The 21,488-nt window shown below is 41.6% G+C and overlaps 1 protein-coding gene across 1 annotated transcript; it reads right to left on the bottom strand.

The window, feature by feature from the left end:
* Positions 1-2,009: 2,009 nt before the first annotated feature.
* Positions 2,010-20,651, bottom strand: CAPG (capping actin protein, gelsolin like). The gene is made up of 10 exons (XM_060787076.2): positions 20,430-20,651; positions 15,941-15,972; positions 14,561-14,733; positions 13,241-13,395; positions 10,347-10,514; positions 10,076-10,225; positions 6,969-7,061; positions 5,533-5,665; positions 4,345-4,433; positions 2,010-2,213 (listed from the first exon to the last, which is right to left on the bottom strand). The coding sequence occupies exons 2-10, from the start codon at positions 15,961-15,963 to the stop codon at positions 2,148-2,150; spliced, it is 1,050 nt and encodes a 349-aa protein (XP_060643059.2). The 5' UTR covers positions 15,964-15,972; positions 20,430-20,651; the 3' UTR covers positions 2,010-2,147.
* Positions 20,652-21,488: the final 837 nt, after the last annotated feature.

Here is a 21,488-nt window from a genome sequence, read left to right as displayed (position 1 = left end):
CCATACTCAATATATCCCATATGCATGGGGGTATTGGGGTAATGATACAAAAGGTTTGCTAGGGTAGACCCTCTTTCACTCAGACTCAGCCCCCCCCGAAACTCAGCCCCCCCACGACCCCCCAAAAAAAATTCAGCCCCCCCCCCCCCGAAACGAAATCCTGGCTACGGGCCTGATGCTCATAATTAAAAAGTAGCAACCGAGGCCTCATCTACACTGCTATTATAATACAGATTGAACTGGGGGATGCCTGACATGAAACAGATCTTGGAATCCTTGTGGACAACAAGTTAAACATGAGTCAACAATGTCACATGACAGCTAAAAAAGCCAATCGGATTTTAGCCTGCATAAATAGGGGTATAGTGTCTAGATCCAGAGAAGTCATGCTACCCCTCTTTTCTGCCTTGGTCAGACCACACCTGGAACCTGGAATCATTCTGGGCACCCCATTTGAAGGGAGATGTTGACAAGCTAGAATGTGTCCAGAGGAGGGAGACTAAAATGATCAAGGATCTGGAGAACCAGCCCTATGAGACGAGGCTTAAAGAGCTAGGCATGTTTAGCCTGCAGAAGAGAAGGCTGAGAGCAGGCCTGTAGCAAGGGGGGTGGGGTGGGGTTTAGGGGTTCAACCCCCCCCCCGAAATGTTTCAGATTTTTTTTAAATAAAACCTGGTTTACTCATGAATTTTAACTGGTTAACCAAATCCCCATGCTAAGTCTATGAGACGCAAAAAAATTAAGAGTCCCTCCAGAACTGCAAGCATGAACAGCAAATATTGACAAATATTGACAGTTTATTCACACTGTCATTACTTACAGCAATAGCCGATGTAGAGAAGCAACCAAGTTGGGTGTGTGTGTGTTGAATGCTCTCATTAAGGAGGCCAGACTTGGTGGAGGTGGTTGACAGGGGCGGAGCTGTAGGCTATTGAAGGCTGCTTTGCCCCCTGCTATGCTTTTTGCTGCAGCGTGAGCTAGGAGGCAGGTTTCAACCCCCCCCCCCCCCCGCAAAAAAATTCAACATCCCCCCTGAAAATTTCAACCCCTCCTGAATTTTTTTTCTGGCTACGGCCCTGGCTGAGAGGAGACATGATGGCCACCTATAAATATGTGAGGGGGGGGGGGGGGTCATAGGTAAGACAGAGCAAGCTTGTTTTCTGTTGCCCTGGAGACTAGGACATGGAACAATGGCTTCAAACTACAGCAGAGAAGATTCCACCTGAACATTAGGAAGAACTTCCTGACTTTGAGAGCAGTTCAGCAGTGGAACACTCTGTCCCGGATTGTGGTGGAGGCTACTCCTTTGGAAGCTTTTAATCCAAGGGTCCTCAAACTAAGTCCTGAAGGCCAGATATGGCCCTCCAAGGTCATTTACCCGGCCCTCACTCAGGGTCAACCTAAGTCTGAAATGACTTGAAAGTACACAACAACAGGAATCGTATCTCATCAGCCAAAAGCAGGCCCACACTTCCCATTGAAATACTAATAAGTTTATATTTGTTAAAATTGTTCTTCATTTTAAGTATTGCATTGTTTTTAAGTGTTTTTTTTTTTTGCACTACAAATAAGATATGTTCAGTATGTATAGGAATTCATTCATCCTTTTTAAAAATTACAATCCAACCCTCCAATAGTTTGAGGGACTGTGACCTGGTCCTCTGTTTAAAAAGTTTGAGGACCTCTGTTTTAAACAGAGGCTAGATGGCCATCTGTCGGGGGTGCTTTGAATGCAATTTTCCTGTTTCTTGGCAGGTGGTTGGACTGGATGGCCCACAAAGTCTCTTCCAACTCTATAATTCTATGAACTGTATTAGTTGGAGTGGAGACTCATATAATCCAGCTCAATCTGCATTTTTGAGTCTACACTGAGACTATAATACAGATCAAACTGCGTTATATGATAGTCTAAACAGGGCCCAGGTCTTTGTCAGTTGTTTTGGGTCATTCCAGAAAGGTAGTGAAATGGCAATACAGTCTTCTACACGATATTTGTGCTTCAACGGCAGTCGTTTCTGTGTTTGCTTTATTACACTGCAATAAGCAGAATGTAAGACAACACAATGACCAGTTTAATAAGGCAAAATGGTTGAGGCAAAGTAAGGCACATGCGCAGAATATTATTAGGTCAGGTGTAGACTCAGCTTTCATTTCCAGTTTGTGAAGAATTGCTTGAAGAGAGGACTTTCGCGACCTTGGGGTAAGATTTCCACCTGGAACCAGAATAAAAGCAATTGAGAGGAGGACACTTGTGCCGACAGACACAATGCTGTTGCTGCTGTCGTCAACTGGAAGACTACTACCAGTGTTTCAAAGGTATAATCTAAGAAGGAGTAATTTTTGACACGTCAGGTTTGATTGAACTACAGTTTCTATCATACTTCACCACTAGATATGCAGCAACATCGGAAGGGCCACAAATTGTGCACTCCTGTTAATAAACACAAAATGAGCATATCTATTTTTCTAAGCTCTCACCTACTCTTAAGAGAAGTGTCAAGTTTTTGGGAGACTGAAAACCATATATTCTACACATATATGATGGCAATCTTTTAGGGAAGACTGTGGAGTTGTGTAAGACAGCACAAAGAAAACAACAACCTTGTGATGCCAAGAGAAAAGGCAAAATTCCATGGGAGGAAATATAAGGAATGGCACTGAAAACAAGAGGCCGAGTATAATTATACAGTCCTGAGATGAGATCTGAGTTGTGTTTAAATCTCCCACCTCATCAGCAAGCAAATGCCCATATTTTACATTTATTTTTCAGAAAAAAATATGCTTTGTTTAAAAGGGCTGGGCTTTAGCACAGCGGGTTAAACCACCAGCTGCAGAAAATCTTACTGATCAAAAGGTCAACAGTTCAAGCCAGATTTGAGATGAGCTCCCAAACATCAGCTTAGCTTCTGCTCACCTAGCAGTTCGAAAACAGTAATGTGAGTAAATAGGTACTGCTTTAGCAGGGAGGTAAGAAAAGACGCCCATGCGGACATGCCAGCAATTCGATCGGGAGAGCATCGAAAGACAACAAAGCTCCTCGGCATGGAAGATGGAGTGACAGCACCCCCTCCTGGCTGGAGTTGAGCACAGCCTCCAGATGCCAGAGATGGAAAAAGATGGGAAGCCTTTACCTCAGTTTATGTACTGTCTGTCTTTGTTCATTGTAAAACGGCATTGAATGTTTGCCGTATATGTATATTGTAATCTGTCCTGAGTCCCCTCGGGGAGATAGGGTGGAAAATACATAAAGTATATTATTATTGTTGTTGTTGTTGTTGTTGTTATTTGAAACACAACAAGATGAGTCCACAGCAGACACTCTGCTGGCTGTTGAATTGGATCACACATTGGACACTTCCCAAGTGTCTAGGACTGTGTGATGTATTGGCGAATAATGCGTGCCGATCCCTGTAAGGTGGCCTTTTGCAGCTGGCAGATGGTAATCTTGTCAGCGCCGATTGTGTTTAAGTGCAGGCCAAGGTCTTTAGGCACTGCACCCAGTGTGCCGATCACCATTGAGACAATCTTGACTGGCTTGTGCCAGAGTCTTCGCAGTTCGATCTTTAAATCCTCATATTGTGTCAGCTTTTCCAGTTGTTTCTCTTCAATCCAGCTGTCACCTGGGATTGCAACATCAACAATCCATACTTTGTTGTTGTTGTTGTTGTTGTTGTTGTTGTTGTTGTTGTTATTATTATCATTATTTGGGAAGTTAGCATTTGTTTATGTATTTATTTACGACATTTATATGGACTCAGGGCAGCTTACATAACTGGCATTATTCCATACCCAAACAACAACAACAGTTAAAAGCAATTTAAACAATTTAAAACAACATTAGCATGTATTGTCACTGGGTTGTTGTAGGTTTTTTCGGGCTATATAGCCATGTTCTAGAGGCATTCTCTCCTGACGTTTTGCCTGCATCTATGGCAAGCATCTTCACTACAACAACCCAAAATTAGCATGGCAATCACCTCCAGCTGTTCCAGATAACTCAGTTGGTATACAAAACAGAGCTTGTAAAGGAGACTGCCATTGTCCTGCATCCAGCAAGCCACCTCTTCTCCTGGTTCCTTTGATCTTCCGTCATAGGATTTGTTTCCATTTCAAATTATCTATATGTGTTCCTTTTAAACTTTCAGATGTGATGGACTGGCAGGGATTTCCTCACCAGTATGTCAGGGACCAACCCCATATTTTTGCCTATTGGCTACAACTTTTCTTTTGTTTCCTGGAAACTTTTTGGACCAGCAGCAGATTTGGGATGCTAATTTGAGTAATGCCAGTTAAGATTCCTTCTTATCATTTGGATTATCTGTTTGTGCAACCTCTGTTTCCTACCTGTGTATTCAGAGGATATTTCATCTGGGAGATGAAGTTTTCTGACACCTTCAGAGCTGCTTGCTGTTCCTGTTCATTGGCTCTGAGACCTGCGCAAAAAGGAGAGGAAACAGAACAGGTCAGATATATCATAAACCAGTGTTTCTCAACCTTCCTAATGCATTTGATGCATTTCCTCATGTTGTGGTAACCCCCAACCATAAAATTATTTTCGTTGCTACTTCACAACTGTCATTTATGCTACTGTTATGAATTATAATATAAACATCTGATAAGCAGGATGTGTTTTCATTCACTGAACCAAGTTTGACACAAATACCCAATGCACACAAATTTGAATACTGGTGGGGTTGGAGAAGGATTGATTTTGTCACTTGGGAGTTGTAGTTGCTGGGATTTATAGTTCACCTGCAATCAAAAAGCATTCTGAACTCCATCAACAATTGAATTGAACCAAACTAGAACTCCCATGACCAACAGAAAATACTGGAAGGATTTGGTGGGCATTGACCTTGAGCTTTGGAGTTGTAGTTCACCTACATTCAGAGAGCACTGTGAACTCAAACAATTATGGACCAAACTTGGTACAAATACTCAGTATGCCCAAATGTGAACATTGGTGTGGTTTGGGGAAAATAGACCTTGACATTTGGGAGTTGTGCTTGCTGGGATGTGTAGTTCACCTACAATCAACGGTTATTCTGAACCCCATCAACAATAGAATTGGGTCAAAATTCCCACACAGAACCCCTATGAGCAACAGAACATAGCTGTGTTTTCTGATGGTCTTTGTGACCCCTCTGTCACCCCCTCGCAACCCCCCCCCCCCGGGGTCCAGACCCCCAGGTTGAGAAATGCTGCCATAAACTCTTATCTAATGCTGGGGGATCAGCTGGTTCCTTCTGGCAAGGAATCAGGAAACGAGTATACATAGCCCAAAAGACAGCAGACTGGAAATTTTTAGATCAGCTTTGCATTTGATAGGTACCGCTCCGGCGGGAAGGTAAGGGTGCTCCATGCAGTAATGCCGGCCACATGACCTTGGAGGTGTCTATGGACAACGGCGGCTCTTCGGCTTAGAAATGGAGATGAGCACCACACCCCAGAGTCAGACATGATTGGACTTAATGTCAGGGGACAATCTTGCATTTAAGCACATTTCCACAACTTTAATCCAACAGAATTTACCTTTCCAAACATAGATTTTGCCACATTGGCCATTGTCCAAGATGAAACAGTCATCTGTGATGAGTTGATCCTGGCGGAATGGACTGGATTCAGACACCTTCGTCAGGCTCATTTTCCCAGTCATATCTGAGACCTGAGAGTTTAGATGGAAAGAGAAACAAGCTCCTTTTTAAAGATGTGCAAGACATATAGCATTCAGGTTTGAGTAGGCTTGTGAGAAATGGAAAGTGTTTTTCCGGGACTCTTACCAGGACAGTTCTTCACTGACCACCTATCTGGGGCCAATCTTGTGTCCCAGGGTGTTTCAAAAAGATGGCACTGATTCAAAATCCCAAGATCTATCTAGCCATTAACTGCTCATGAATGAAATGCTTATCACTTGAAAGAATGAGGCACAGAGTTTATTTATTTATTATTTATGACATTTATATGCCTCCCTTCTCACCACGAAGGGGACTCAGAATGGCTTACAAGATATACATACATACAATATATTATATTATTAGCATAGTACAATATCAGTATTATATATTACTATATTGTATTATACCATTATATTGTAATATTATTAGTAATATTGCATGTAATATAAAATATATAATTATAATACTGTATTATTATTACTCTTAGTATTATATTGTATTACATTATAATATTATAAATATTATATGTATCTATATTATACTAGCTGTACCCGCCACGCGTTGCTGTAGCCAACCTTCCCTCTCTCTTTCTCGCCTTCTTTCTTTCTTTAGCTCCTTCCTTCCCTCCCTCTTTTCTTCCTTCCCTCTTTTTCTTTCTCTTCTTCTTTCTTCCTTCTCTGTTTCTTTTCTTGCTTCCTTTGCTATTTGGTTCCATCCTTCCTTGTCTCTTTCCTTCCTTCCTTCCCTCCCTCTTTCTCTCTTTTTCATTCCTTCTCTCCTTCCTTCCTTCTTTCACTTTTTTATTTCCTTCTCTCCTTCCTTCCTTTTTGCTTTCTTTCCTTCTCTCCTTCTTTCACTCTTTCTCTCTCTCCTTCCCTCCCCCTTTCTGTGTATGTGTTTTGTGTGTGTATATATGTGTGTATATATTTGTCTATATATTTGTGTATATATGTGTGTTTGTGTACATATGTGGTTTGCGCATGCGTTGTAATTGTTTTTTGTTTTTTTGCTTTTTAAGTCCCTTCTGCTGTATTTTCCAGTGTTTTAATGAATGATGGTCACTTGTTGGCCTGATAGGTGTATTGTGTCCAAATTTCGTGTCAATTCACCCAGTGGTTTTTGATTTATGTTGATTCCACAAACGAACATTACATTTTTATTTATATAGATTATTATATTATATTATATTATTGCTAAATGCCTCTTCACTGCACAAAAAGCTTTTGCTAAAATGGCAAACCTGCATCAAAAGGCATAATTCTCCATTTTCAGACTTATTGGTTCCTTGTGTACCTTGTATAGCACAGCTGCCACCGCATTTTTCTGATCTGCAACAACATCTTCTTCAGGTCTGCCCTCTTTCAGAGGTGGTTTAGGGCCCAGCACCTAGGAAAATAAATACCAATCATATTCATTAGTATCTTATAATAGGTTAATCTTCTGCCTTGGAACCCCAATTCTCAGTTTCTCCTAGATTTTAAGGGCCGGGCTTTAGCACAGCAGGTGAAACCGCCAGCTGCAGAAAATCTTGCCGATTGAAAGGTCAACAGTTCAAGCCTGGGTTGGGGTGAGCTCCCACTGTCAGCCCAGCTTCTGCTCACCTAGCAGTTTTTTTAAAATAGATTTTTATTATGCATTTTAAATGTTACAATAAAACAGTAAAGATAAAGACAGATATATAGAAGTGAGAGACAAAAGTGAGACAGAAGAGATCTACAGTGATCATGACATCAACACCCACCATCCACACCAAACACCCCCCCCCCTCCTGCCCGACAGTAAACATTAAACATTAAAGAGTGCAGGCACTTTCCAAAGTCTTCTGAGAATTTAATTGCTTTGGTTTGCTGCAAGTCATTTTTAACTAATCTTCTCACAATCACCTTAGTTGAGTTTTGTCCTTTCAGAGATTGGACAAGTCTATCATAAGTGGGATCTTTCTGGATGTAATGAAGTCTTTGAATCCTGACCAGTCCACTTTTTCCTTGTGTTATTCAATTTTTGTGTCATACAGTCCATTTGTACTAGGTTGAATACTTTGATTATTTAGTTTTCAGTTCCAGGTATCTCGTCTTGTTTCCAGACCTTTGCAAGTTGTAATCTAGCTGCGGTGCTGAGCATGAAAAGCATCTTTTCCTGGTTTTCGGTTAGCTTTGCTTCAGAAATTCCTAATAAATAGATCTCTGGCTTTAGAGGGAAGCTGGCTTTTAAGATTTTTTGAGTCAAGAAGTGTATTTCCTTCCAGTATTTTTAAACTCTTTTGCATGACCACCATGCATGTATAAAGGTTCCCATTTCTTCCTTACACTTCCAACAGGCATTAGATAATCCTTTATTAAATTTGGCAAGTTTTTCAGGGGTATAATACCAGCGATATAGCATTTTATACCAATTTTCTTTTAGATTGTTGGCAGCCGAATACTTCAATTTTTCGTTCCAGATTTCTTCCCATTGGTCAGTAAGGATGCTATGCTATGCCCTACATCCCTTGCCCACTGTATTTGGCAATTTTTAATTTGTTTGTCTTCCGTTGACCAAGTTAGAAGTTTTTGGTATATAATTTTAATCAATTTTTTGTCCTTTTGTAAAACTAATTCCCAAAAACCTTCCTCTTTATTAAAACCTATTTTGCCATCCTCTTTGAATCCTTGTTGAATTTGGAAGTACTGAAGCCAGGTTAATTTTTCATTCAGAAGTTTTATCTCATCGTAAGGTTTCAGGGTAAAATTACCTTTCACCGTTTTTGTAAGACTTTGTTTGTAGCTTAGCCAGTTTTCCTCCCCTAGATCTCTTTTGTGTCTGGCTTCTATTGGCGACAACCATAGGGGGGTCTTATTATAAAGTCTCAATTTGAAAACTGCAACGTGAGTAGATAAATAGGTGCCGATCTGGCAAGGAGACTTCTTTTTAAAAGAATTTTAAAACGTTTCAGTTCGTATCTTTAACGTATTGTCTTTAACAGTCTCTATTGTTCTGTACAGTTCTCTTCCATAAAAGTCCATTTTCAAAGATTCAAACATCAACATTTTTCTAACTTCCTGCACTGACATCTGACTCAAAAACAGACTCCAGCTGACTCAAGGCTTAACTGTCTTCTAACTTCTGACACTGGCTTCTTTATTCCAACTGACTCAAGCCTTAACTGTCATTTATCAACTGTCATTCTGTTTAAAAAACATTCTAAACAGTCACATGATCTGCAGCCCCTCCCACTGCCTCAAGTACATAGAGTTAAGGAAACTGCAAACCAAAGAAGACATTCACTTCAGGAAATAAAATGACACATTATAACAGACATAATATTATATGTCTGTTAAGGAGGCTTGAGAAGGTTGCTATCTTCAATAATTTCGGATGCTGATTCAGAAAATTGCAGCAGAAAACTCACATCCACTCTAGTATCTTAGATATGGTTATAAGTATTTTTGATGGGTGAGCAGATGAAGACTGGTAGCTGGCATATGCTCTGTATTCTTTAGAGCTGGTAGGGCAAAACTGGTAGAATTTTTGGAATCAACAAGTCAAATATACAAGGGTTGAATGAAAAGGAATGCCTCCACCTTCGTGACTTGGGTTGGGATGGGAATATTTTAATAAATAAACCCAGAAATACTTAGAATGTGCTCTTTAACTACCACTATTCACTTTTCGACATAATCACCAGACAATTGGATACATTTCTGCCAACGATGAACAAGTTTTCTGAAGCCATCATGAAAGAAGTCGACACACTGTTTCCACAACCCATTGTACACAGATCTTCTGATAACCAAGCAAAGCAATAATGTGACGCACACGTTCCTGTGAAATGCCGATTATGCTTGAAATTTCTCTCTGAGTGATACAACGATCGTCCTGAATAAATCTGCCAACCTTTTGTTTGTGAAACTCGGTGGTTGCTGTCGCAGAACGTCCAACTCTTTGTTTGCCCCACAAGTCAGATGTTCCCACTTCAACATCTTTAAACTTACTCATAAACAGCTTGCATTCTCTGATGAATTTCCTTTGGGGTGACATCTTCTGCTGTCAAGAATTCAATAACTGCACTTTGCTTAAGTTGCATTGACTGACTGCCTTGTGCAGGGTTCCATACTTCGCAGTTTAACAACACAACCATTCAATGCTAAGGCTTCCCGCCAAAATGGAACTGTAGAGGACAATCTACTGAACAAGCCAGTACCTGCCACATACCAGTACTGCCATCTGTTGAGGAGTTATGAAGGTGGAGGCATTGCTTTTCATTCAAGCCTCATACCTAGAAACGGGCATTAAAATGCGTGTTGGCCAGCACAGTCCTAATAAATTAGGTTGTCCTTTTTGCATCCATTCCAATTTGGAGAAGTTCTATCTCGCATTGGATACAGTTCCCCTGGCCTTTTCTTCTGTTGCGATGGTCTTACCGTTATCATCTCAGGTGGCTCTTCACCATCTGCAATGATCTCCACTCGGGCTCTCCCCTTCCTCTCACTGTCCCGAATCGTAGTGGCTAAATCACGAGCTTTGTTGCGCTCCAGGATGTTGGATTTTGCCCCACACCAAGTAAAGATGGTCTAAAGGAAGGAGTCAAAAGGTAGACAACCAGACAGGATTAATGGCTACATTCATATCTCACAACTGAAAAGTGTTAGCAGAAAAGAATACATCTCCTTCGTGAGTCCCTTCCAGACTCACCTCTCCCAGGTCCAGAATGAAGCAATCACCAGTGTTGAAACTAGCCCAGCTCAGTTCCCTTTCAGTGGCCCGGATATTCTTCTTCCCTTTCACTTGGTACAGCTTGTGGATGGGTTGAGGTCCTTGGCTGGCCTGGGCTTTGTTAAAAGCAGATTCCACTCCACCTTCCTATGGAGAAGAGACAATGGGGTTGAGCTCTACTAGTAAAGATCAGGGAAGTGAAAAACTAAATTTTCAATACATTTCATAGAATCATAGAGTTGAAGAGACCTTATGGCAGCGTTTCTCAACCTGGGGGTCGGGACCCCTGGAGGGGTCGCGAGGGGGTGTCAGAGGGGTCATCAGAAAACACAGTATTTTCTGTTGGTAATAGGGGTTCTGTGTGGGAAGTTTGGCCCAATTCTATCGTTGGTGGGGTTCAGAATGCTCTTTGATTGTAGGTGAACTATACATCCCAGCAACTACAACTCCCAAATGCCAAGGTCTATTTTCTCCAAACACCACCAGAGTTCACATTTGGGCATACTGAGTATTTGTGGCAAATTTGGTCCAGATCCATCATTGTTTGAGTCCACAGTGCTCTCTGGATGTAAGTGAACTACAACTCCAAAATTCAAGATCATTGCCCATCAAATCCTTGTAGTATTTTCTCTTGGTTATGGGAGTTCTGTGTGCCAAGATCGGTTCAATTCCATTGTTGGTAGAGTTCAGATGCTCTTTGATTGTAGGCGAACTATAAATCTCAGCAACCACAACTCCCAAATGATAAAATCAATCCCCTCCAACACCACCAGTATTCAAATTTGGGCATATTGGGTAATTGTGCCAGATTTGGTCCAGTGAATGAAGATGCATCCTGCATATCAGATATTTACATTACAATTCGTAACAGTAGCAAAATTACAGTGATGAAGTAGCAACAAAAATATTTTTATGGTTGGGGGTCACCACAACATGTGGAACTGTATTAAGGGGTCACGGCATTAGGAAGGTTGAGAAGAACTGCTTTATGGGCCATCCAGTTCAACCCCATTCTACCAAGAAGCAGGAAAATTGAATTCAAAGCAGGGAGTTCCACTGCTGAACAGCTCTCACAGTGAGGAAGTTCTTCCTAATGTTGGAAATTCTAAGACATTTCTCCCCTTCATTCATATTTTTTCTGCATTTTTGCACTGTACATGTGTCCTGAAGAAATGATGACTGCTGTGTCATAGTGAATCCCCCACCACCACCACTACTGGTGGGAAAAATTAAGAAATTTAGATTACAAAGCCTAGCTAGAACAGAAAGGGGGTCATCTTCTTTGTTTACAAGAAGTTCACAAAGATAAGACAAATAAACAACAGCTGCTGAGTTCCAGTTTGTGGGAAACAGTGGCTATAGCTAAAGGAACCAAAATATCGAGGGGAACAGCAATTTTAACGAGGAAAAATATTAATTTACAGATTCTGAGTACATTAGAAGATAGGGAAGGGAGATGTGTATTCTTGAAAGCTAAAATAGAGGATCAAAAATTCACAATAGCAAATATATATTGCCCAAACCAGGGGCAAAAACAATTTCTGGAATATATAATGCAGAAACTCCAAAAGTTTTATGAAGGAGAAATTATCTTAACAGGCGATTTCAATTTAGATATAACTCAACATGCAAGGATACAAAATGGGGGGCAATGCCTGGCTCAAGAGCAGTACGTGTGAAAAAGATCTTGGAGTCCTCATGGACAACAAGTTAAACATGAGTCAACAATGTGATGTGGCGGCAAAAAAAGCCAATGGGATTTTGGCCTGCATCAATAGGAGCATAGTGCCTAGATCTAGGGAAGTCATGCTCCCCATGCTCTATTCCGCTTTGGTTAGACCACACCTGGAATATTGTGTCCAATTCTGGGCACCACAATTCAAGGGAGATATTGACAAGCTGGAATGTGTCCAGAGGAGGGCGACTAAAATGATCAAGGGCCTGGAGAACAAGCCCTATGAGGAGCGGCTTAAGGAGCTGGGCATGTTTAGCCTGAAGAAGAGAAGGCTGAGAGGAGATATGATACCCATGTATAAATATGTGAAAGGAAGCCACAGGGAGGAGGGAGCAAGCTTGTTTTCTGCTTCCCTGAGGGCTAGGACGCAAAACAATGGCTTCAAACTACAAGAAAGGAGATTCCATCTGAACATTAGGAAGAACTTCCTGACTGTGAGAGCCGTTCAGCAGTGGAACTCTCTGCCCCAGAATGTGTTGGAGGCTCCTTCTTTGGAAGCTTTTAAACAGAGGCTGGATGGCCATCTGTCAGGGGTGATTTGAATGCAATATTCCTGCTTTTTGGCAGGGGGTTGGACTGGATGGCCCATGAGGTCTCTTCCAACTCTTTGATTCTATGATTCTAACATAACACAACTAAACTAAGTAAATGGGGATTAAAAGATGCTTTTGAATTAGTAAACCAAAAGGCCCAACCAACATATTATTCTCATAGATATAAAAAATATACATGTATAGACCACCACTGGTGACAAATAAAACAAATGTATTAAGACAACCATGAACTAAAGAAGACACACAGACGCGAAGAAGACACACAGAGACATTATCATCAGGTTGCTGTAAGCCAATAAGGTTTGTTCTGATTCTTCCACTACAAATTCTCCCTCCAATTTCCATTGGATTGATGTATATAATCCAGACTGGGGAAACTGTGACCCTCAAGTTGTTGTTGGACTGTAACGCTCAGCGTAGTCAATAAGGAAGGATGCTGGGAGGTCAACTCAACAACATCTGGAAGGTTACGACCATCTTTAGTACATGTATAACTGAGTAATAGTCCAGAAATAGTACACCTACTGAGCCACTTCAAGAGGATCTGCAACTTGAAAAAACAGGTCCCAATGAACTTCTTTCACCTGATATTTGATGCCATGTGGGAAGTACTCCATAAAAATATCTGACTCGTTGCCCTGCACCTCTCGATATTGGATAGGCTTTTCCTTAAGGAAGGAGTTAAGGTGGGTGGAGAGTAAGGCACACGCTCCCTGTTCGTCCCGGGAGGAATTCTGACCTGAGAAAAGAGGGAAGAGTAGCCACCATACAGTTAAAGCTTACTCACAACAGAATGCCATCTCCATTGAGTTAACTTCGCTGCTGCCAGCAAACAGGCCTTTTTCCATCTACGACAAGCGAGGCAACTGGCACCCTACCTATCTGACGAGGCTCTGGCAACTGTCATCCATGCCACGGTCACGTCTAGGCTGGACTATTGCAACGCCCTGTATGTTGGCCTTCCAATGTCTACGACCCGAAAGCTTCGTATTGTTCAGAATGCGGCAGCCAGGTTACTCACAAGAATGCCCATGAAATGCCATATAACACCAGTGCTGCAACATTTACATTGGCTTCCAACTGAGTACCGTGGTCTGTATAAGATGTTCGTTCTGACCTTTAAAACTCTTTATGGCCAGGGTCCATCGTACCTTAGGGACCGCCTCTCCTTCTCCCATCATCGGAGGTCGCAACGACCAGCCCAACGTGACTTATTCCATATACCGGGTCCTAGAGAAGTGCACTTGGAAAGTACCAGACGCAGGGCTTTTTCTGTGTCTGCCCCTGCCTTGTGGAATTCCTTGCCGCCCTTCATGAGAGCCATGCGTGACTTCGGGCCTTTCACTCTCGCACTTAAGACCTGGCTTTTTACTAGAGCATTCGATCTCTGTTAATTTTTAATTTTTGTATGTATGTATTTTATCTTTTATAATTTAGCTGTAAATGGCCTATAGCACTCTTGGATGGAGGGCGATTAATAAGTTATTAAATGATGATGATGATGATATCAATAAGAAAAATAATGTATATTACAACATAAACATGGATGTTTAAATGCTGTCAAACTGCAATGTTTACATAGTGTGAAAGAGATCACAGACCATGATTATGTTTGTAATAATCATTTCTATCTGACCTCACAGAACTAGAAAAGACACATGCCCATGCATAAGGTTCTTTTTCAGGTTCTTTCCTGGTAGAACTAGGAAGGATGTCTGTCTGAAACACTAGAAAGTCACTACCCAGCTGGCATCATGGTCCTAGATCAGGCATGAGCAAACTTCGGCCCTCCAGGTTCCTACGGCTGTTAGGAATTGTAGGAGTTGAAGTCCAAAACACCTGGAGGACTGAAGTTTGCTCATACCTGTCCTAAACGGTCAATATCAAACACCTGTGCTGCTTACCGATCCATATGTGCACACTGGAATGATCATCATCTCTGTTGTGAAGAATCAAATAGGAATCCCCGGTATAAAAAATGCCTTTCAGTTCTGGTGGAACAGGCACAGGCTTCATCTTCTCCACTCGCCAGATGTGTAGGCCTGGTTCCTTGACCGAAGCATCAAAGGGAGAGCCGCTGCAAGGCAGAAGGGGGAAAGGTAATGCTTTCAAAATGGGAGGGGGAAGTAGGCAGGATGAAACTATAGGGTGGGGGAAAACAGAATGATGCAGGTGACAGAGAAGAGTCCTATCCAAGAAGGGCCAAGCTTTAGCAATGGGCCGGGCTTCAGCACAGCGGGTTAAGCTACCAGCTGCAGAAAATCTTGCTGATCAAAAGGTTGACAATTCAAGCCTGAGTTGTGGTGAACTCCCAACTGTCAGCCCAGCTTCTCTTCACCTAGCAGTTTGAAAACAGTAATGTGAGTAGATTAATAGGTACCGCTTTGGTGGGGAGGTAATAAAAGGTGCCAACACAGAAACACCAGCAATTTGATTGGGAGAGCAACAAAGACAACAAAGGTCCTCAGCATGTAAAATGGAGCAACAGCCCCCCCCCCCCATGGCCGGAGTAAAGCACCACCTCCAAATGCCGGAGATGGAAAAAGATGGGAAGCCTTTACCGCTGTTTCTATATTGTCGTTATTGATTTTATAATCAGCATTGAATGTTTGCCATATATGTGTACTGAACAAATGTTTAAAAACAATGCTTTTGGGTTTGGAAAGATTAGCCGTTTATAAGAAATATTGCTCTTGGGGTCCCCGCAGCAACAGCAAGGGTATCCCTCTGGGCAGCTAAACCAGGAAATCCCAACTGGATGGCATCCCGCAAGGGTCTTCCTCCAGGGGCAAACCAACTTGGAAGTCCCTGAACAGACTCAGAAGTGGAGTAGGCAGATCAAAAGACAACCTGACAAAATGGCACTACCTAAAAGAACCCCACACCTTATGTGACTGTGGAGCAGAACAGACAACTCCACATCTGTATGCTTGTCCACTATGCTCTGCCTCATGTACAGAGGAAGATTTGTTGGAGGCTACAGACAATGCCATTGCTGTTGCCCATTTTTGGTCAAAAGATATTTCGTCACCAGCACTCCTATTTTTATCAGTTTCATACTAATTTATGCAACACTTTTGATAAGAAATAATAATAATGTGTACTGAAATCAATTGGGTTAATGTGAAATACAATCCTCAGCAAGCAACACTAAATGTTTACAACTCCAAGGTCCATCAGCTGAAGCCAGATCCAAGTTGGTGGACCAGTCACCTGTTCTAATCTCAGCACAAGAGAAAAAAATCGCATTTTGTAATGAATACATTTTTTTTAAAGTTAATTACCTTTTCGGGATTGCTGTGTACATGGTGAAGTTCTGCAGAGAAACAAAAATTCCAGTTAGGTTCATCAGGCATGAAGAACAGTATTTTACAAAAATGGTGGAGGCTCCTTTTTGGATGTTTTAAAGCAAAGGCTGGATGGCCCCCCTCTATTCTGCTTTGGTTAGACCACATCTGGAATATTGTGTCCAATTCTGGGCACCATAATTCAAGAGAGATATTGACAAGCTGGAATGTGTCCGGAGGAGGGCGACTAAAATGATCAAGGGTCTGGAGAACAAGCCCTATGAGGAGTGGCTTAGGGAACTGGGCATGTTTAGCCTGAAGAAGAGAAGGCTGAGAGGAGATATGATAGCCATGTATAAATATGTGAGAGGAAGCCACAGGGAGGAGGGAGCAAGCTTGTTTTCTGCTTCCTTGGAGACTAGGACGCGGAACAATGGCTTCAAACTACAAGAGAGGAGATTCCATCTGAACATTAGGAAGAACTTCCTGACTGTGAGAGCCGTTCAGCAGTGGAACTCTCTGCCCCAGAGTGTGGTGGAGGCTCCTTCTTTGGAAGCTTTTAAGCAGAGGCTGGATGGCCATTTGTCAGGGGTGAGGGGGTTGGACTGGATGGCCCATGAGGTCTCTTCCAACTCTTTGATTCTATGATTCTAGGGGTGCTTTGAATGTGATTTTCCTGCTTTTTAGCACAATGGGGTTGGACGAGGTCTCTTCCAACTCTATGATTCTATGAATGAACACAACCCTCTTGTATGAATGGAAGAGCTAGAGTTCCTCTTGTAATTGTGCTGGAGTGGCAGATACATATTTTTCACTTTAAAGCAGGATGCAAATGGCTTTTTGAATGACACTTTGTAGAAACCTCCATCCAGAGCAACTGCTGGGCATACTGGCTTGGAGATTCTGGGAATAGTATTTCAGAAAAAGTAACTTCCCCAAGCTTTGCCCAATGTAGTGCCACACTTTGCTATTTATTTATTTCTCGTGTCAGGACAGCCAGTCAAATTATATTACATTTCTAACAGAACAAAGCAAACAAACAGACAAAGTACAAAATGTGTGAGTTTGGTAGTTGATTAAATGTCCTTTGACCAGTATCTGGCCACTTGGAGTGCTTCTGGTGTTGCTGCAAGAAGGTCCTCCATTGTGCATGTAGCAGGGCTCAGGTTGCATTGCAGCAGGTGGTCAGTGGTTTGCTCCTCTCTGCACTCGCATGTCGAGGATTCCACTTTGTAGCCCCATTTCTGAAGGTTGGCTCTGCATCTCGTGGTGCCAGAACGCAGTCTGTTTAGCGCCTTCCAAGTCGCCCAGTCCTCTGTGTGTCCAGGGGGAGTCTCTCATTTGGTATCAGACATTGGTTGAGGTTCTGGGTTTGAGCCTGCCACTTTTGGACTCTCACTTGCTGAGGTGTTCCAGCAAGTGCCTCTGTAGATCTTAGAAAACTATGTCTGGATTTAAGTTGTTGACGTGCTGGCTGACACCCAAACAAGGGATGAGCTGGAGATGTCTCTGCCTTGGTCCTTTCACTATTGGCTGCCACTTCCCGGCGGATGTCAGGTGAGGCGATACCAGCTAGACAGTGTAATTTCTCCAGTGGTGTAGGGCGCAGACACCCTGTGATAATGCGGCATGTTTCATTAAGAGCCACACCCACTGTTTTAGCGTGGTGAGATGTGTTCCACACTGAACATGCATACTCAGCAGCAGAGTAGCACAGCGCAAGGGCAGATGTCTTCACTGTATCTGGTTGTGATCCCCAGTTTGTGCCAGTCAGCTTTCGTATGATATTGTTTCTAGCACCCACGTTTTGCTTGATGTTCAGGCAGTGCTTCTTATAGGTAAGAGCGCAGTCCAGAGTGACTCCCAGGTATTTGGGTGCACTGCAATGCTCCTGTGGGATTCCTTCCCAGGTGATCTTCAGAGCTCGGGATGCTTCTCTGTTCTTGAGATGAAAGGCACATGTCTGTGTTTTAGATGGGTTGGGGATCAGCTGGTTTTCCCTGTAATAGGCAGTAAGAGCACCTAGAATTTCGGAAAGCTTCTGTTCTACCATCTCAAAGCTCCCTGCTTGAGCAGTAATGGTACAATCATCACTTTGCTATAGGAACACCTATCTTTCTGACTCAATATTGCCTTTGTTCTGAATGGCAATCTCAACCAGAGCTTTTCCACAATAGCCACTACTGAGCCTTTGACTGCAGGAGGCTAACAGCTTTCCAGCATGTCTCACAAACAGAGGATATACTGCAACTTTTGGTGGCAACAGATCTCTTTTCTTTTGGCTACAGAAACTCCAAGGACTTCATTATAAGAATGAAATACCGTATGTACTTGAGTATAAGCTGACCCGAATATAAGCCGAGGCACCTAATTTTACCACAGAAAATGAGGAAACGTATTGACTCGAGTATAAGTCGAGGGTGGGAAACGTAGCAGCTATTGGTAAATTTCAAAATAAAAATAAGTACCAATAAAATTACATTAATTGAGACATCAGTAGGTTAAATGTTTTTTTTAATATTTACATAAAATTGTAATTTAAGATAAGACTGTCCAACTCTGATTAAACCATTATTCTAACCTCTTTCATTGTAAATATGCTTACGTATTCTTCCAATGATAATAGAGTAAAATAATAAATGTAATAAAAATAATAATAATAGAATAAAATAATGGAAATGTAATCATAAGTAGTAATAGAGTAAAATAATAAATGTAATAATAACAATAATAATAGTGTAAAATAATAAATGTAATAAGAACAATAATAGAGGTTTTTTTCGTGTCAGGAGCGACTTGAGAAACTAGTTTTAAGATTAATTATTTTAATATACATGTGTAATTGTGATAATTTTATGCTTATGTTGTTTTGTTAATTTTGTTATGCTGCTTACTCTGTATGTTTTGGTGATGTTGCTTAGAAACCGCCCTGAGTCCCCCTCGGGGAGTTAGAGTGGTGTATAAATAAAGTATTATTATTATTATTATTAGTTTAGCTGGTAATAATATTTATATATTCCATTTATAATATTACAATGTGATGCAATATAACACTACTAATAGCTAAAGGTAAAAAAATTTCCCTGACATTAAGTCCAGTTGTGTCCAACTCTGACTGTTGGTGCTCATCTCCATTTCTAAGCCGAAGAGCTGGCGTTATCCTTAGACACCTCCAAGGTCATGTGGCTGGCATGACTGCATGGCACGCTGTTACCTTCCCGCTGCAGCGCCGTTACCTTCATGTTACCTATTGATCTACTCACATTTGCATGTTTTCGAACTGCTAGGTTGGCAAAAGCTGGGGCTGTCAGTGAAAGCTCACCCTGCTCCCCGGATTTGAACCTGTGACCTTTCAGTCAACAAGTTTAACAGCTCAGCAGTTTAACCCACTGTGCCACCAGGGGCTTCTAATACTACTAATAATATAAATATGTAATTATAATATCATCATCACAATACTACTAACAACATGATGATATTATAATTCTATATTTATATTACATGTAATATTACTATAATGGTATAGTACAATATAGTAATATTTAATACTGATATTGTACTATGCTAATAATATAATATATTATATGTTATATGTGGAGGCTCCTTCTTTGGAAGCTTTTAAACAGAGGCTGGATGGCCATCTGTCAGGGGTGATTTGAATGCAATATTCCTGCTTCTTGGCAGGGGGTTGGACTGGATGGCCCACGAGGTCTCTTTCAACTCTTTGATTCTATGATTCTATGATTCTATAATTCTATGTATGTGTGTGTGTGTGTGTGTGTGTGTGTATATATATATATATATATCCACATCACCACACCCCAGAGTCAGACATGACTGGACTTAATGTCAGGGGACTACCTTTACCTTTTTTATATATCTTGTAAGCTGCTCTGAGTCCCCTTCGGGATAAATAAATCTATATAAATCTATATAAATAAAAATGTAATGTTTGTTTTTGGGATTAACCACTGGAGGAAATGACACCAAATTTGGACACAATACACCTATCAGGCCAACAAGGGACCATCACTCATAAAAACACTGAAAAACACAGTGGAAGAGACTTAGAAAGCCCAAAAATAAAAAATACCTTATGATGTGCAAAACCACATATATACACATATACACAAATATATACACACACATATACACACACAAAACACATATACACAGACTGGGCCACAGCAAAGCATGGAAGGGACGGCTAGTAAATAAATAAATCAAGCATTTGATTTGGACGACAGTTGTTCCATGGGTTTCCCCACAATTGGGGACAGGCATGTCTCCAGTATTCACACACTTCAATGAGACAAAGCAAGTAAAATTGCTGAGGAATACATGCAGGTTTTTTTTTTTTTGCCAACTTCTTTGCTTGCTCTCCTCTTCCTTAATTTACACACAAAGCCAGGGTTTCCCCACATGCCTTGCCAAGGTTGTAACATCTGCATCCCACCATAGAGGAAAGTGTTGCATCCACACTCACCAAGGTTGTCTCTGCTTCAAAGGAAACTCTCCACAAGAAGGAAATCCCACCGGCAGCCTCAGTTTCAAGGGAAACTCTTCACAAGAAGGAATGCAAAATTAGATTTACTGGGTGGGGCCCTTCCTTGCCTCTCTAGTCAATTTTTTTTTATTGCACCACTTCTCTGTGGCCGAAGGGGAGAAAGAAAAATGCAGAAGAAATTGTCTGTGGTCAAAGGAAGAATGACTCACTTTACTTCTGATTTGCTGTCACCCAGGGGTTTCCTGTCATGTGTTCAGTGCATTGCTTTGCACATGTTTGGCCTCTGGCCTTACCGGCATCGGTTCGCTGGAGGGCCCTGCCTAGTGGTGTCAGCGCACCTAAAGCTATGCCTAGTCATGCAGCATCTTGCTTGTTGCCCAACCCCATATGCTCTACCGAGTTTGTGTCTTACGCAACCTACAGGATGGGGAAAGTTACAAACATCTTGCAATTTTAATCAAGGGAAATGAGAGACTTCAGCAAGAGAGGAAACACAATCGGCTCATGTTCCAGTCCTTCCAGCGATGCGCTGTTTCATTCCTGTACTTAGTGCACACCTGCATTCGAAGCCCAGCCACTGTGACATGAAAATATTTACTGAGACGCTTGTCAACAAAGCCACCAGTGCTCTTTTGTCTCCTCATATCAGTGAACTCAACTGAGATTGCAGTACTTCCTGCCCACACAAAAACAAAGGGAAAGGTACAGTAACGAAAACTGATCCCACAGAAGGTATCGCCTCACCTGCTTTGCATCTCTTGTTTTATGCAATCACCGCCAGAGGCCCGTTCGCATCACAAAATGTTAGAGTTGTGATTCCACTTTAACCGCCATGGTTCAGTTCTAGGAAATCCTGGGTTTAACACTTCAAGCAGGGAATTTATAATTATACACTTTAATAATATTTATTTATTATTAATGCGCTTGTATACCGCTAATATCTCAGCCTAAATCGGCGACTCATTGCGGTTTACAACACTTAGAAAACAACAATATTCAGTTTAAAAACATAGAACACATATACAATACACAGTATTG

This window comes from Anolis sagrei, chromosome 7 (assembly GCF_037176765.1).
Source record: "Anolis sagrei isolate rAnoSag1 chromosome 7, rAnoSag1.mat, whole genome shotgun sequence".
Taxonomy (NCBI): domain Eukaryota; kingdom Metazoa; phylum Chordata; class Lepidosauria; order Squamata; family Dactyloidae; genus Anolis; species Anolis sagrei.
The sequence above is the reverse complement of the archived record's forward strand: the minus strand, read 5'-3'. Positions and strand labels throughout refer to the sequence as shown.